The 14,132-nt window shown below is 45.7% G+C and overlaps 1 protein-coding gene across 1 annotated transcript in view; it reads right to left on the bottom strand.

Annotated features, from left to right (window-relative positions):
- The window catches only part of LOC139256443 (iron-sulfur cluster assembly 1 homolog, mitochondrial-like), a 29,868-nt gene extending 24,056 nt beyond the window's left edge, over positions 1-5,812 (bottom strand). Inside the window, exon 1 of the mRNA XM_070874222.1 lies at positions 5,632-5,812. Within this exon, the coding sequence (XP_070730323.1) occupies positions 5,632-5,715 (84 nt within the window). The 5' untranslated portion in view covers positions 5,716-5,812. The remainder of the gene's footprint in view (positions 1-5,631) is intronic.
- Positions 5,813-14,132: the final 8,320 nt, after the last annotated feature.

The following is a 14,132-nucleotide window of genomic DNA, read 5'->3' as shown; positions in this document are numbered from 1 at the left end:
GAAAAGGGTGGTAAAGGCAGAAACCCTCATCACATTTTAAAAGTACTTGGATATGCACCTGAAGTGCCGTAACCTGCAAGGCTATGGACCAAGAGCTGGAAAGTGGGATTAGGCTGGATTGCTCTTTTTTGATTGCGCAGACACGATGGGCCAAATGGCTTCCTTCTATGCCATACATTTCTATGATTCTATGTGATCCACATCTTAAGTGCATATCCTCAGGATAATATACAATACCATTATTTAGATTTAAAAATTAAGCATACAGTTCCCACGGTGGCTTAATGAATATCTAAACCATATACACATCAGAATGGTGCCAGGTTCAATCCCTTCTTTATGCTGAGCTAGTTGATCTCAGCCAAAGTGCAATGAGTGTCACAGTTGGCCTTTGCAAACTACTTTAGGAGTGGTGGGAAACAACCAGCTCTCCCAGATCACTACCACACTGCAGAGAAATGCATTTGTATAAACATCAGATGAATACAGGCTTGGACTCAGCTGGAATGGCTCCCAGAGTAGAATACTCAGTGATATGTCCAGTCTCATTCAAGGCTCAAGGATAAATGACTTCTTGGTTGATGGGACTCAAGGCTAATGGGACTCAAGGTAGACAAGTCCCCTGGTCCTGATGAAATGCATCCCAGGGTATTAAAAGAGATGGTGGAAGTTATAGCAGATGCATTCGTTATAATCTACCAAAATTCTCTGGACTCTGGGGAGGTACCAGCAGATTGGAAAGCAGCTAATGTAACACCTCTGTTTAAAAAAGGGGCAGACAAAAGGCAGGTAACTATAGGCCGGTTAGTTTAACATCTGTAGTGGGGAAAATGCTTGAAACTATCATTAAGGAAGAAATAGCGGGACATCTAGATAGGAATAGTGCATTCAAGCAGACGCAGCATGGATTCATGAAGGGGAAAATCATGTTTAACTAATTTACTGGAATTCTTTGAGGATATAATGAGCATGGTGGATAGAGGTGTACCGATGGATGTGGTGTATTTAGATTTTCAAAAGGCATTCGATAAGGTGCCACACAAAAGGTTACTGCAGAAGATAAAGGTACGCGGAGTCAGAGGAAATGTATTAGCATGGATAGAGAATTGGCTGGCGAACAGAAAGCAGAGAGTTGGGATAAATGGGTCCTTTTCGGGTTGGAAATCGGTGGTTAGTGGTGTGCCACAGGGATCGGTGCTGGGACCACAACTGTTTACAATATACATAGATGACCTGGAAGAGGGGACAGAGTGTAGTGTAACAAAATTTGCAGATGACACAAAGATTAGTGGGAAAGCGGGTTGTGTAGAGGACAGAGAGGCTGCAAAGAGATTTAGATAGGTTAAGCGAATGGGCTAAGGTTTGGCAGATGGAATACAATGTCGGAAAGTGTGAGGTCATCCACATTGGGGGAAAAAAACAGTAAAAGGGAATATTATTTGAATGGGGAAAAATTACAACATGCTGCGGTGCAGAGGGACCTGGGGGTCCTTGTGCATGAAACTCTTTTAGGAGTAAACAAAAAACATTAAACCGTGCCCCCCGATCTGGGGGAAACACCAACATTTACAAGGCCCTCATGAAACTGTTTTGGAGTTTACCTGCAAAACAAAAACATTAATCGGTGCCACCCGACCTGGATGACACACCAGATATTTACAAGTCCCATTTTTTTTTCTTTTTTGTGTTTTTATTTGTGTTTTTCTTTTTTTTTTGGGCACTAAAATCTAATTTTTTTCCTCCAGTGCCCCCTATAAAAGGGGAGGGGGACACTAAAAGCACCAGCAATTAAAACAAATTAAACTTTAAAACGTAAAATCAAATTAAAATTTGGTTGCCGGGCGTGATGATGCACTCCAGTCCCTCCGGTGCCCACCTCTCGCGGAAGGCCGCGAGCGTACCGGTGGACACCGCGTGCTCCATCTCCAAGGACACCCTGGACCGGATGTAAGAGCGGAAGAGAGGCAGGCAGTCAGGTTGAACGACCCCCTCGACCGCCCGCTGCCTGGACCGGCTGATGGCACCCTTGGCCGTGCCCAGGAGCAGTCCTACGAGGAGGCCTTCGGACCTACCCGCTCCCCTCCGCACAGGGTGCCCAAAGATCAGGAGAGTGGGACTGAAGTGCAGCCAGAATTTCAGGAGCAGCCCCTTTAAATAATGAAACAGGGGCTGCAACCTGGTGCACTCAATAAAAACATGGAACACGGACTCCTCCAGACCGCAGAAATTGCAGGCGGCCTGGGAGTCCGTGAACCGGCTTAAAAATTTGTTGCGCGGCACTGCTCCGTGCACCACCCTCCAGGCCAAGTCCCCGATGAATAGTGGGAGGACCCCTGCGTAGAGTGCCCTCCATCGGGGACCACCGCCTCCTCCGGACGGCAAGATGGTACGCCATGGCGTGTCCGGACGGCAGGCGAGGATGGCAAAGTTGAGAGTGTGCAGCAGCAGCCCGTACAAGAAACCCCTCCGCGCGGAACTGAAAGGCACGGAGGGGATTTCCCCGAGGCGGCTCAAGTTGTGAGGCGCCAGCCCCCGAGGGAGGTTCCGGGGTTTGGCGCCGATGAGGAATTCCGTCCGGACGGGGGTCAGTTCGGACGGGATCTCCCCACGTGCTTGAGCCTCCTCGATGCACCTAACGGAGTCAGGGCCCAGAGCTGTTTTTAGCGACTCGATGGCATCGGCCGCGTGGCGGACATTGGCAGAATTTAGGCGCCGCGCCAGCGTTTCTGGCGCCATCGAGCAGGTCCCTGACCCTGGTCACCTCACCAGCCACAGCCCTCTCTTCCGACCGCCACATAAAACCTCGGTCGTGGAGGTACGGATTCCCGAGCAGCGGCTCCTGCAGGACAGCCGCCACTCCAGCCGGCGGAGAGCTGCGCTTGGTGGAGACTTTGTTCCAGACCCTGATGAGTTCCTACAAGGCCCTCATGAAACTCTTTTAGAGTCTACCTACAAAACATAAAACATTAAACCATGCCACCCAACCTGGGTGACACACCAGACATTTACAAGGGCCTTTTTTTCCTTTTTTTCCTTTTTTTTTTTGGGCACTAAAATCACAATTTTCCCAGTGCCCCCTATAAAAGGGAAGGGGACACTAAAAGCACCGGCAATTAAAACAAATTAAACTTTAAAACGTAAAATCAAATTAAAATTTGGTTGCCGGGCGTGATGATGCACTCCAGTCCCTCCGGTGCCCACCTCTCGCGGAAGGCCGCGAGCGTACCGGTGGACACCGCGTGCTCCATCTCCAAGGACACCCTGGACCGGATGTAAGAGCGGAAGAGAGGCAGGCAGTCAGGTTGAACGACCCCCTCGACCGCCCGCTGCCTGGACCGGCTGATGGCACCCTTGGTCATGCCCAGGAGCAGTCCTACGAGGAGGCCTTCGGACCTACCCGCTCCCCTCCGCACAGGGTGCCCAAAGATCAGGAGAGTGGGACTGAAGTGCAGCCAGAATTTCAGGAGCAGCCCCTTCAAATAATGGAACAGGGGCTGCAACCTCGTGCACTCAATAAAAACATGGAACACGGACTCCTCCAGACCGCAGAAATTGCAGGCGGCCTGGGAGTCCGTGAACCGGCTTAAAAATTTGTTGCACGGCACTGCTCCGTGCACCACCCTCCAGGCCAAGTCCCCGACGAATAGTGGGAGGACCCCTGCGTAGAGTGCCCTCCATCGGGGACCCCCGCCTCCTCCGGACGGCAAGATGGTACGCCATGGCGTGTCCGGACGGCAGGCGAGGATGGCAAAGTTGAGAGTGTGCAGGAGCAGCCCGTACAAGAAACCCCTCCGCGCGGAACTGAAAGGCAATAGAACGTCTGATGGTGCAGCGCTCGCTCAGTACTGCACTGGACTGCCAGTTTAGACTTTGTGCTTAAGTCTCTGGAGTGGGACTTGAACCCACAACCTTCGGCGTCAGAGGCAAGGGTGCTACCAACTTATGTGACCTTGCCAACAAAGCCCGCCAAGGCCCTCATGAAACTCTTTTAGAGTTTATCTGTAAAACAGAAAACATTAAACCGTGCCACCCGCCCTGGATGACACAGCAGACATTTACAAGGCCCCTTTTTTTTTTGTTTTTTTTTTGGGGAAGGCCCTCATGAAACTCTTTTTGGAGTTCACCTGCAAAAACAAAAGACATTAAACCGTGCCACCCTACCTGGGTGACACACCAGACATTTACAAGGCCCTTTTTTTTCCTTTTTTTTTTGTGTTTTTCTTTTTTTTTGGGGGGGCACTAAAATCACAATTTTTCCCCAGTGCCCCCTATAAAAGGGAAGGGGGACACTAAAAGCACCGGCAATTAAAACAAATTAAACTTTAAAACGTAAAATCAAATTAAAATTTGGTTGCCGGGCGTGATGATGCACTCCAGTCCCTCCGGCGCCCACCTCTCGCGGAAGGCCGCGAGCGTACCGGATCCCAAAAAGTTAGTTTGCAGGTGCAGCAGGTAATCAGGAAGGCGAATGGAATGTTGGCCTTCATTGCGAGAGGGATGGAGTACAAAAGCAGGGAGGTCCTTCTACAACTGTATAGGGTATTGGTGAGGCCGCACCTGGAGTACTGCGTGCAGTTTTGGTCACCTTACTTAAGAAAGGATATACTAGCTTTGGCGGGGGTACAGAGACGATTCACAAGGCTGATTCCGGAGATGAGGGGGTTACCTTATGATGATAGATTGAGTAGACTGGGTCTTTACTCGTTGGAGTTCAGAAGGATGGGGGGGTGATCTTATAGAAACATTTAAAATAATGAAAGGGATTGACAAGATAGAGGCAGAGAGGTTGTTTCCACTGGTAGGGGAGATTAGAACTAGGGGGCACAGCCTCAAAATACAGGGGAGCCAATTTAAAACCGAGTTGAGAAGGAATTTCTTCTCCCAGAGGGTTGTGAATCTGTGGAATTCTCTGCCCAAGGAAGCAGTTGAGGCTAGCTCATTGAATGTATTCAAGTCACAGATAGATAGATTCTTAACCAATAAGGGAATTAAGGGTTATGGGGAGCGGGCGGGTAAGTGGAGCTGATCCACGGCCAGATCAGCCATGATCTTGTTAAATGGCGGAGCTGGCTCGAGGGGCTAGACGGCCGACTCCTGTTCCTAATTGTTATGTTCTTATTGAGGTATTACAGAAGCACACCTCCATCACAAAAGTCAAACGTGGAGGAGTGGGTAATTGGTGAAATATGTTTTCAGCACACTTAAGAAAAGAATTCCAGACTACTCTTCAAATACGGGCTTGAAATTCATTGCCGGTGTTATTTAAAAGTGCACGAGATTCTCAAAACATCCCAAGTTGCAGTTTGTGGTAGCGTAGGCGGACCACCAGATGCTTTCACCTAAAAACTGAACTTTTATAACCACCGGGACTCCAGCACCTGTAACCCTCGCCCCCAGGGCTCCAGCAGCTATAACCACCCCTTCCCCCGCTGTACGTTTACCATGGACCCCGCGAGAGCCCCAGCCGCTTGTTGACCCCGGACCCGCGAGCCCCAGCCGCTTGTTGACCCCGGGAGCCTCAGCCGTTTGTTGACCCCGGACCCCGGGAGCCTCAGCCGTTTGTTGACCCCGGACCCCGCGAGCCTCAGGGGTTGCGGTGAGATTTAAAACCGGTGGTATCTTCTAACTTACCAAAGTAAGCGCTGTTCTGGTGGGGACCAGCCGTTTCCTGGCACTGACGGCTCTAATTGAAGCTCTCAATATGGAGCCAGACATATTGTACAGATCAAGGAAAGGGAATGAAAAGAGAGTTGGGATGGGGTAAGGGGGTAGAGAGGTAAAGAGGGAGGGAGGGGGAAAGGGGAAAGACTGAGCGGAGCACAGGACACGGACCCTGCAGCATCGGAAAATCTGATTGGTAACACCAATAATCGACCACCGTTGCAGCCAATGGGGAAGCTTCATAGTAAAACGTGCCGAGCTTGTCAAGGTTACAGAACAAAACAAGTATTATGTAAGCAGGATAGTCTGTAAATGGCGATCAGTGGTGGTACAGTTTACAATATTTAGTTCAGAATGTTTTTTTACTGTATATAACAATAATTAGAAGCACTTCAGGGATGCTTCAAAGCCTGACTGCTGTCTTTAAAGTCTGGATGCATCTTGTTACAGCACGTTTGCTCTAACAACATGTATTTAAATAGCGTCTTTAAAGTAGTGAAACGTTCCAAGGCGTTTTACAGGAGAAATATGAGATTTAAAAAATTGACATTGAGCCGCATAAGGAGAAATTAGTGCAGGTGACCGAAAATTTGGTCAAAGAGGTAGGTTTTGAGGAGCCTCTTGAAGGAGTAAAGAGAGGCGGAAAGGTTTAGGCAGGGAATACCAGACCTAACGGCCGAGGCAACAGAAGGCATCGCCACCAATGGTTGAGCGATTATAACCAGGGATAATCAGGGATATTTGGGGGGTTGTGGTGATGGAGGAGATTACAGAGATAGGGAGGGTGAGGCCATAAGAGAGATTTGCAAACAAGGATGTGAATTTTGAAATCGAGATGTTGCTTAAACCCTTAATATTAACCCCCTAATCCTCATCCTAACCCCGAATATTAATCACCACCCTAACTCCTAACATTATCTGCTTAGTGCCCATCGTAACCCCTAATATTAACCTCTAATCCCCACCATAACACCTAATATTAACCCCCAATATCCATGGTAACCCCCAATCGCCATTGTAATCCCTCATATTAATCCTCTAATCCTCAATGTAACCCTTAATGTTGACCCCCTAATCCCAACCGTAACCGCTAATATTAAGACCTATCTCCAGCATAACCCCAAACATTAATCCCCACACTAACCCTAATATCAAACCCTAATTACCACCGTAACCTCCAATATTAACCTCCAAACCTCCACCGCGACACCTGATATTAATCCCAAATCACCACCATAACCCCCAAGTCCTGTCCCATATGTAACCCCTAATATTAACCCCCAATCCTCACCATAACCCCTAACAACCCCTAATCCCCACCGTAAAAGCAAACATAAACCCCCTAATCCCCACCCTAACTCCTAACATGAATCCTGTAATCCTCACCATAACCCCTAAAATTAACCCCGTAATCCCCACTCTAACCCCTAATATTAACCCCTTAATCCCCACCGTTACCCCTAATATTTATGCTTAATCCCCACCGTAACCCCCAACATTAACCTCTTAATCCCTACCGTAACAACGAATATTAACCCCCTAATCCCCACTGTTATCCCTAATATTAACTGCATAATCCCCACCATAAGTCAAGTCATAGGCAGTCCCTCAAATCGAGGATGACTTGCTTCCACAAGGGATGAGTTCACAGGTGTTTCAATGAAGGACCAGATATTCCAGGTCCCTAACTACATATTGAAGGGTGGAAGATGCTTGTGCATGGTTGCACATCAGTCACCACACGGGCTTGACAGAGCTAGGTCTTGGTCCAGTGGCAAGGATTAACCAAGACGACTGGAGACCAGCTCTGCTGCACGGAGCAAACACGCACACATATCGCGGTGTGATATCTCTCTCCCTACACACGGATCGAATCACAGAAGGAGGCCACTCGGCCCGTTGACTGCGTGCGGGCTCTCTGCAAGCTAGTCCCCACTCTCCCACCCTTTCCCCATAGCCCTGCAATACTTTTCCTTCAACAACAATACAAAATCTAAATACTGCGAATGCTAGAATCTGAAATAAAATCAGAAAATGCTGGAAATCTCAGCAGGTCAGGCAGCATCTGCGGAGAGAAACAGAGAATCCCTAATATTAACCCCCTAGTCCCCACCGTATCCCCAAATATTTACATTTAATCCCCACCATAACAACTAATATTAACCCCCTAATCCCCACTGTTATCCCCAATAATAACAACCCCTTAATCCTCACCATAACCCCTAATATTTACATTTAATCCCCACCATAAACCCTAACATTAACCCCCTAATATCCAACATAACCCCCTAATCCCCAACATAACTCCTAACATTAACCCCCTAATCCCCACCACAGCCCCTAACATTAAACCCTAATCCCCACCGTAACCCCTAATATTAACCCCTACTCCCCACCATATCTCCTAATATTAACCCCCTAACCCCCACCATAATATCCTAATATGAACCCCCTAATCCTCACCATAATCCCGAACAGCCCCTAATCCCCACCCTAACTCCTAACATGAACCCCGTAATCCTCAATGTAACCCCTGATATTAACCCCTTAATTCCCGCTGTAATCCCTAATATTAACCCCGTAATCCCCATCATAACCCCTAATATTTATGCTTAATCCCCACTGTAACTCCTAACATTAACCCCCTAATCCCCACAGTAACCCTATTATGAAGCCCCTAATCCCCACAGTAACTAATATTAACCCCATAATTCCCCACTATTATCCCTAATAACCCCCTAATCCTCACCATAACCCCTAATATTTACATTTAATCCCCACCATAAACCCTAACATTAATCCCCTAATCCCCAACATAACTCCTAACATTAACCCCCTAATCCCCACGCCAACCCCCAATATTAAAACCTAATCCCTACCATAACCCGCTAATCCCCACTGTAACCCCTAATATTAACCCCCTAATCCCCACCGTATCCCCTAATATTAACACCTAATCCCCACCATACCAATATTAAGCCCTAAACCCCACAGTAACCCCTAACACTAACCCCCTAATCCCCACCATAATCCCTAACATTACCCTTCTAACCCCCACCGTAACCTCTAATATTAACCCCCTAATCCCCACCGTCACATCTAACAGTAAACCCCTAATCCCCACCATAACATCTATCGTATACCCCCAATCATCACCATAACCCCTAATATTAAACCGCTACTCCCCACCACAACGCCTAATATTAACCCCTTAATCCCCACCATAATCCTTAATACTAACCCTCTAATCCCCACAGTAATCCCTAATATTAACCCCCAAACCCCGTTATCACTAATATTAACCCCCAAATCCCTACTGTGACCACTAATATTAACCCCTAATCCCCATCGTAACCCCTAATATTTTACCAGCAGGCATTAGGTGCAGGCTCCAACTGCCAAATTCAGTTTTTACGCCCAAAGATGAAAGAGCAGCACTAAAAAGTGGCGTTGCGCACTTATCCTCAGGCGAGAGCTCAGGGGGCCTACTGAATTTCGCATCGGGAGGCTGCCGCCATGCTAGCTAGAAAATGGGAAGAAAAGGGAAGGAAGAAAAAAAACTTCAAACTTCTCCGATCCACACACAAACTTCCCCACTGTTACAACTAATGAAAAAAATGAAGAAATACATTTTAAAAAACTTACCTTGCTCTCTGGCCGATTCCGTCCGAGATCCACTGTTTAATCAGCACTGTTTCCATACTGTAAGAATTCCTGCTGGGAAGGCCAATGTTCAAACTAAATACCACGATAGAGGCGCCAAGGAGGCGTTGCATGCTGGAAGACGTCACCACATGGGTGGCGTTAGCCAAAGAGCCAACTGAATTTCTACGCAGGCGTGGACGCCGCTTATCGTCGAAGGTAGACCATTACCGCCCGTTAGTTGCCTCCCGCACGCGATAACAGGTGGCAGTGGAAACTGAATTTCGACCCTTAACTGCCCAATGCCCACCGCAACCCCCAATATTAACCCCCTAATCCCCACCATAACCCCGAATATTAACCCCTAATCCCCACTGTAACCCCTAATATTAATCCCTAATCCCCACCATAACCCCTAATATTAATCGCCTAATGCCCACCGCAACCCATAATATTAATTGCCTAAATTCCCACCACAACCCCTAATATTAACCCCTAATCCAAACATCCTATCCCGAAATTGCGCGCCAATAAAAGCGCGGTGAAGGGACAGCTGTGCTGTCAATAGTTATTAAGGTATTGTGTGTGCAGTGATAATAATTTCACCAGAGCTGATAGTGGCCTTTAGATTTTCCCGCTCCAGGCTGTTCTGCTTTGTCTTTCTACTCCCTTTACATTTTTAAATATGCATTTGCTCTTGTGTCTAGCATTTTGTCGCTGCAGTTAGCATTTCTTACTTTGTTGTATTTCAAGAGCAGCTCATTTTATGATTAAAAAAAATGTAATCTCACCAGTTGATTTTCTATGGCGTGGCACACAGCTGGTCAGGATATGGTCTCGCTCTTAGGGTATCTGATATATTTGTGTTACTGGTTCTCTTGGTCTTGCCTCTACTACTTCTGTCTCTCTTTCTATTCTTTGTTGCTTTTCTCCCTATAACTCTTGACTACTTTTATCTTCTTTCCTTTGAAAATGCATTTTCAAATAAATGTGCTGTTATGTATAAAATTTAGAAAAGACTTGCATTTATATAGCATTTTTCACAACCTCAGGATGTCTCAAAGCACTTTACAGCCAATGAAGGACTTTTGAAATATAGCCACTGTTGTAATGTCAGAAACACAGCAGCCAAAACACAGGAAGGTCGCACAAACAGCAATAAGATAAATGACCAGATCATCGGTTTTAGGTGTTGGTTGAGGGATAAATGTTGGTCAGGATACTAGGGAGAACTCCCCTGCTCTTTTTGGAATATTGCCATGTCAGCCATCTGTCATCCTAAAGACAGCACTTCAGACAGCGCAGCACTGAAGTGTCAGCCTGGATTATGTGCTCAAATCTCTGGCGTGGGACTTGAACCCAAAACCTTAGAGGTGAGAGTGCTACAACTGAGCCAAGGCTGACAGTAATTAAATACAGAACAGGGATGTTCAAATGCAGAGCTCCAAAGATTTCAATGAGGCATAATATACAAACATTCTATTACACTAGTTGTTTTCAAGGCCACAAGCACCAAAAAAAATGTTGGTAAAAGTGAATTTCCATGAGTATGACATGGTGTCTAAAGAACTAGTTAACCAAGGCCAACTTCAAGCTCTGTCACAACAACAACTTGTAATTATATAGCGCCTTTAATACAGTAAAATGTTCCAAGGCACTTCACAGGGGTGTTATAAAACAAAATTTGACACCGAGTCACCAAAGAGAAATTAGGGCAGATGACCAAAAGCTTGGTGAAAGAGGTAGGTTTTAAGGAGCATCATAAAGGAGGAAAGAGAGGTAGAGAGTCGGAGAGGTTTAGGGAGGAAATTCCAAAGCTTGGGGCCTAGGCATCAGAAGGCACAGCCACCAATGGTTGAGCGATCAAAATCAGGGATGCCCAAGAAGCCAGAATTAGTGGAGTGCAGATATCTCAGAGGGTTGTGGGGCTGGAAGACATTACAGAGATAGGGAGGAGATGAAGCCATGGAGGGATTTGAAAACAAGGATGAGAATTTTAAAATCGAGGCATTGCTTAACCCGTAGCCAATGTAGGTCAGCGAGCACAGGGGTGATGGATGAATGGGACTTGGTGTGAATTAGGACATGAGCAACTGAGTTTTGGATCTCAAGTTTATGTAGGGTAGAACGTGGGAGGCCAGCTAGGAGTGTGTTGGAATAGTCAAGTTTAGAGGTAACCAAGGCATGGATGAGGTTTCAGCAGCAGGTTAGCTGAGGCTTTTCAGGCACAATTAATCTCAATTTTAAGCTATTGGTTTTGATGTGCTGGACTATATGTAAATAAACTAATGGCATCAGCATCTCAAGTGAAATTTTGTTCTGGTAACAAACTTTTTTATGGGCTTTGAAGTATTTCTCATAATTATTACCTTTGTTGTACATTTGGTGAAATTCTTTACATTGTGTACTCAATTTAATATTTTAGATTTTTCTTCAATTTTTTAATAACCACACAAAGAAAAAGGATATCGGGTAAATTTTGAGTAACAACATCATACACTATAAATTATGTATTTAAGAGATAAAAAAAACAACTATGAAGGAAGCTAAAATAAAAATAAATGCTGTAAATCTACAATTTCTGAGAAAGAATGTACGTCCAAAACATTGGCCAGCAGCATATGTAAAGAGAAAAGATAAGTTAATGTTTTGGGTGCAGACCCTTGGTGGATCAGAGATGCACTGGCTGTGCGAACAAGATAGGGTTGTTGATTATGAATTAGTTAAAAAAAATAGCTTCCTTTGATGGGCGGGGGGAGGGGGGGGGGCGTGGTGGAGGGTGGGTGGTGGTGGAGAGAACGAAGGCAACATGATCAAAATGTTAACGTATTAAACTTTTGTCAGACCAGTACGTAATTTGCAATTGTTATCCTGTGCCAATACAGTCTGCTTGAAATGTAGAGAAATAAATGCAATTATTATTAGCCATTATCCCATTGTTTACTAAAGTTTGAAAATTGCTAACATTTGGCTTGTTTGAATTCTACAAAGAAATTGCTTGAATTTCAATGAGAAAATATCAACATTTGAGAATCTACTAGTTTTTACGTGTTCTGGCAAAGACACACTGGGCTCCATGGCAAATGGAGGCTCATGCATTCCACTATTGAAGAAGAGAAGGCTCATTTGATTCATCAAATATATAATTTAATTCCAAGGAACTGTAAGAAATGTTGAAAGTAACATACCTGGTGGACTGTTTCTGGTTCTCTTATACAAGTATTGTGGCTGTTTGTATTTTACCTATATTTTTGCTTTTGTGAATCATTGGCTCGTAATTTGCCCATACGAGGAGCGTACATGCACATAAGGGCCACGCAAGTTCTGGGTTTTTGCATACAAAGTGCATGCACGAAAACGCGGAACTTGCGATCGGTCAAGAAGATCCAACGCATCCCCGGGTGGAGAAATGGACTGGCGAAGGCCAGCTTTTACCAGCGTAAGAATTTAAAATAACAATCAAATAATAAGGTTATTTTTAGCCCCTTTAAACCATTTAAATTATTTTTCAAAACATTTTATTTTTGGTTCAGTATTTAATTAAATGGCATTTTAATTGATTTTAATTATATATTTAAAAAAATGTATTTGATGTGTACATGTATTATTAGGGGTATTCCCATTCATGCTTATGGAGATCCTCCTACTTTCTCTGATTGGGCCAGCCCATGTAATCCCAAGAGCGCTTGCAAACCACGTGCCCTCATGGGATACGTGGGCCTCGACGTGGTACCCACACTGAGGCGTACGAAGCATAAAAACATAGAAAATAGATGCAGCAGTAGGCCATTTGGCCCTTCGAGCCTGCACCACCATTCAATAAGATCATGGCTGATCATTCACCTCAGTACCCCTTTCCTGCTTTCTCTCCACACCCCTTGATCCCTTTAGCCGTAAGGGCCATATCTAACTCCCTCTTCAATATATCCAATAAACTGGCATCAACAACTCTCTGCGGTAGGGAATTCCACAGGTTAACAACTTTCTGAGTGAAGAAGTTTCTCCTCATCTCAGTCCTAAATGGCTTACCCCTTATCCTTAGACTATGTCCCCTGGTTCTGGACTTCCCCAACATCAGGAACATTCTTCCTGCATCCAACCTGTCCAGTCTCGTCAGAATTTTATATGTTTCTATGAGATCCCCTCTCATTCTTCTAAACTCCAGTGAATACAGGCCCAGTCGATCCAGTCTCTCCTCATATGTCAGTCCTGCCATCCCGGGAATCAATCTGGTGAACCTCCGCTACACTCCCTCAATAGCTCAAACGTCCTTTCTCAGATTAGGAGACCAAAACTGAACACAATATTCCAGGTGAGGCCTCACTAAGGCCCTGTACAACTGCAGTAAGACCTCCCTGCTCCTATACATAAATCCCCGAGCTATGAAGGCCAACATTCCATTTGCCTTCTTCATCGCCTGCTGTACCTGCATGCCAACTTTCAATGACGGATGTACCATGACACCCAGATCTCATTGCACCTCCCATTTTCCTAATCTGCCACCATTCAGATAATATTCTGCCTTTGTGGTTTTGCTACCAAAGTGGATAACCTCACATTTATCCACATTATACTGCACCTGCCATTTGTTTGCCCACTCACCTAACCTGTCCAAGTCACCCTGCAGCCTTTTAGCGTTGTCCTCACAGCTCACACCGCTACCCTGCTTAGTGTCATCTGCAAACTTGGAGATATTACACTCAATTCCCTCATCCAAATCATTAATGCATATTGTAAATAGCTGGGGTCCCAGCACTGAGCCCTGTGGCACCCCACTAGTCACTGCCTGCCATTCTGAAAAGGACCCGTTTATCCCGACTCTCTGCTTC

The sequence above is a fragment of the Pristiophorus japonicus genome, unplaced genomic scaffold (genome assembly GCF_044704955.1).
Source record: "Pristiophorus japonicus isolate sPriJap1 unplaced genomic scaffold, sPriJap1.hap1 HAP1_SCAFFOLD_725, whole genome shotgun sequence".
NCBI classification, from domain to species: domain Eukaryota; kingdom Metazoa; phylum Chordata; class Chondrichthyes; family Pristiophoridae; genus Pristiophorus; species Pristiophorus japonicus.
The sequence above is the reverse complement of the archived record's forward strand: the minus strand, read 5'-3'. Positions and strand labels throughout refer to the sequence as shown.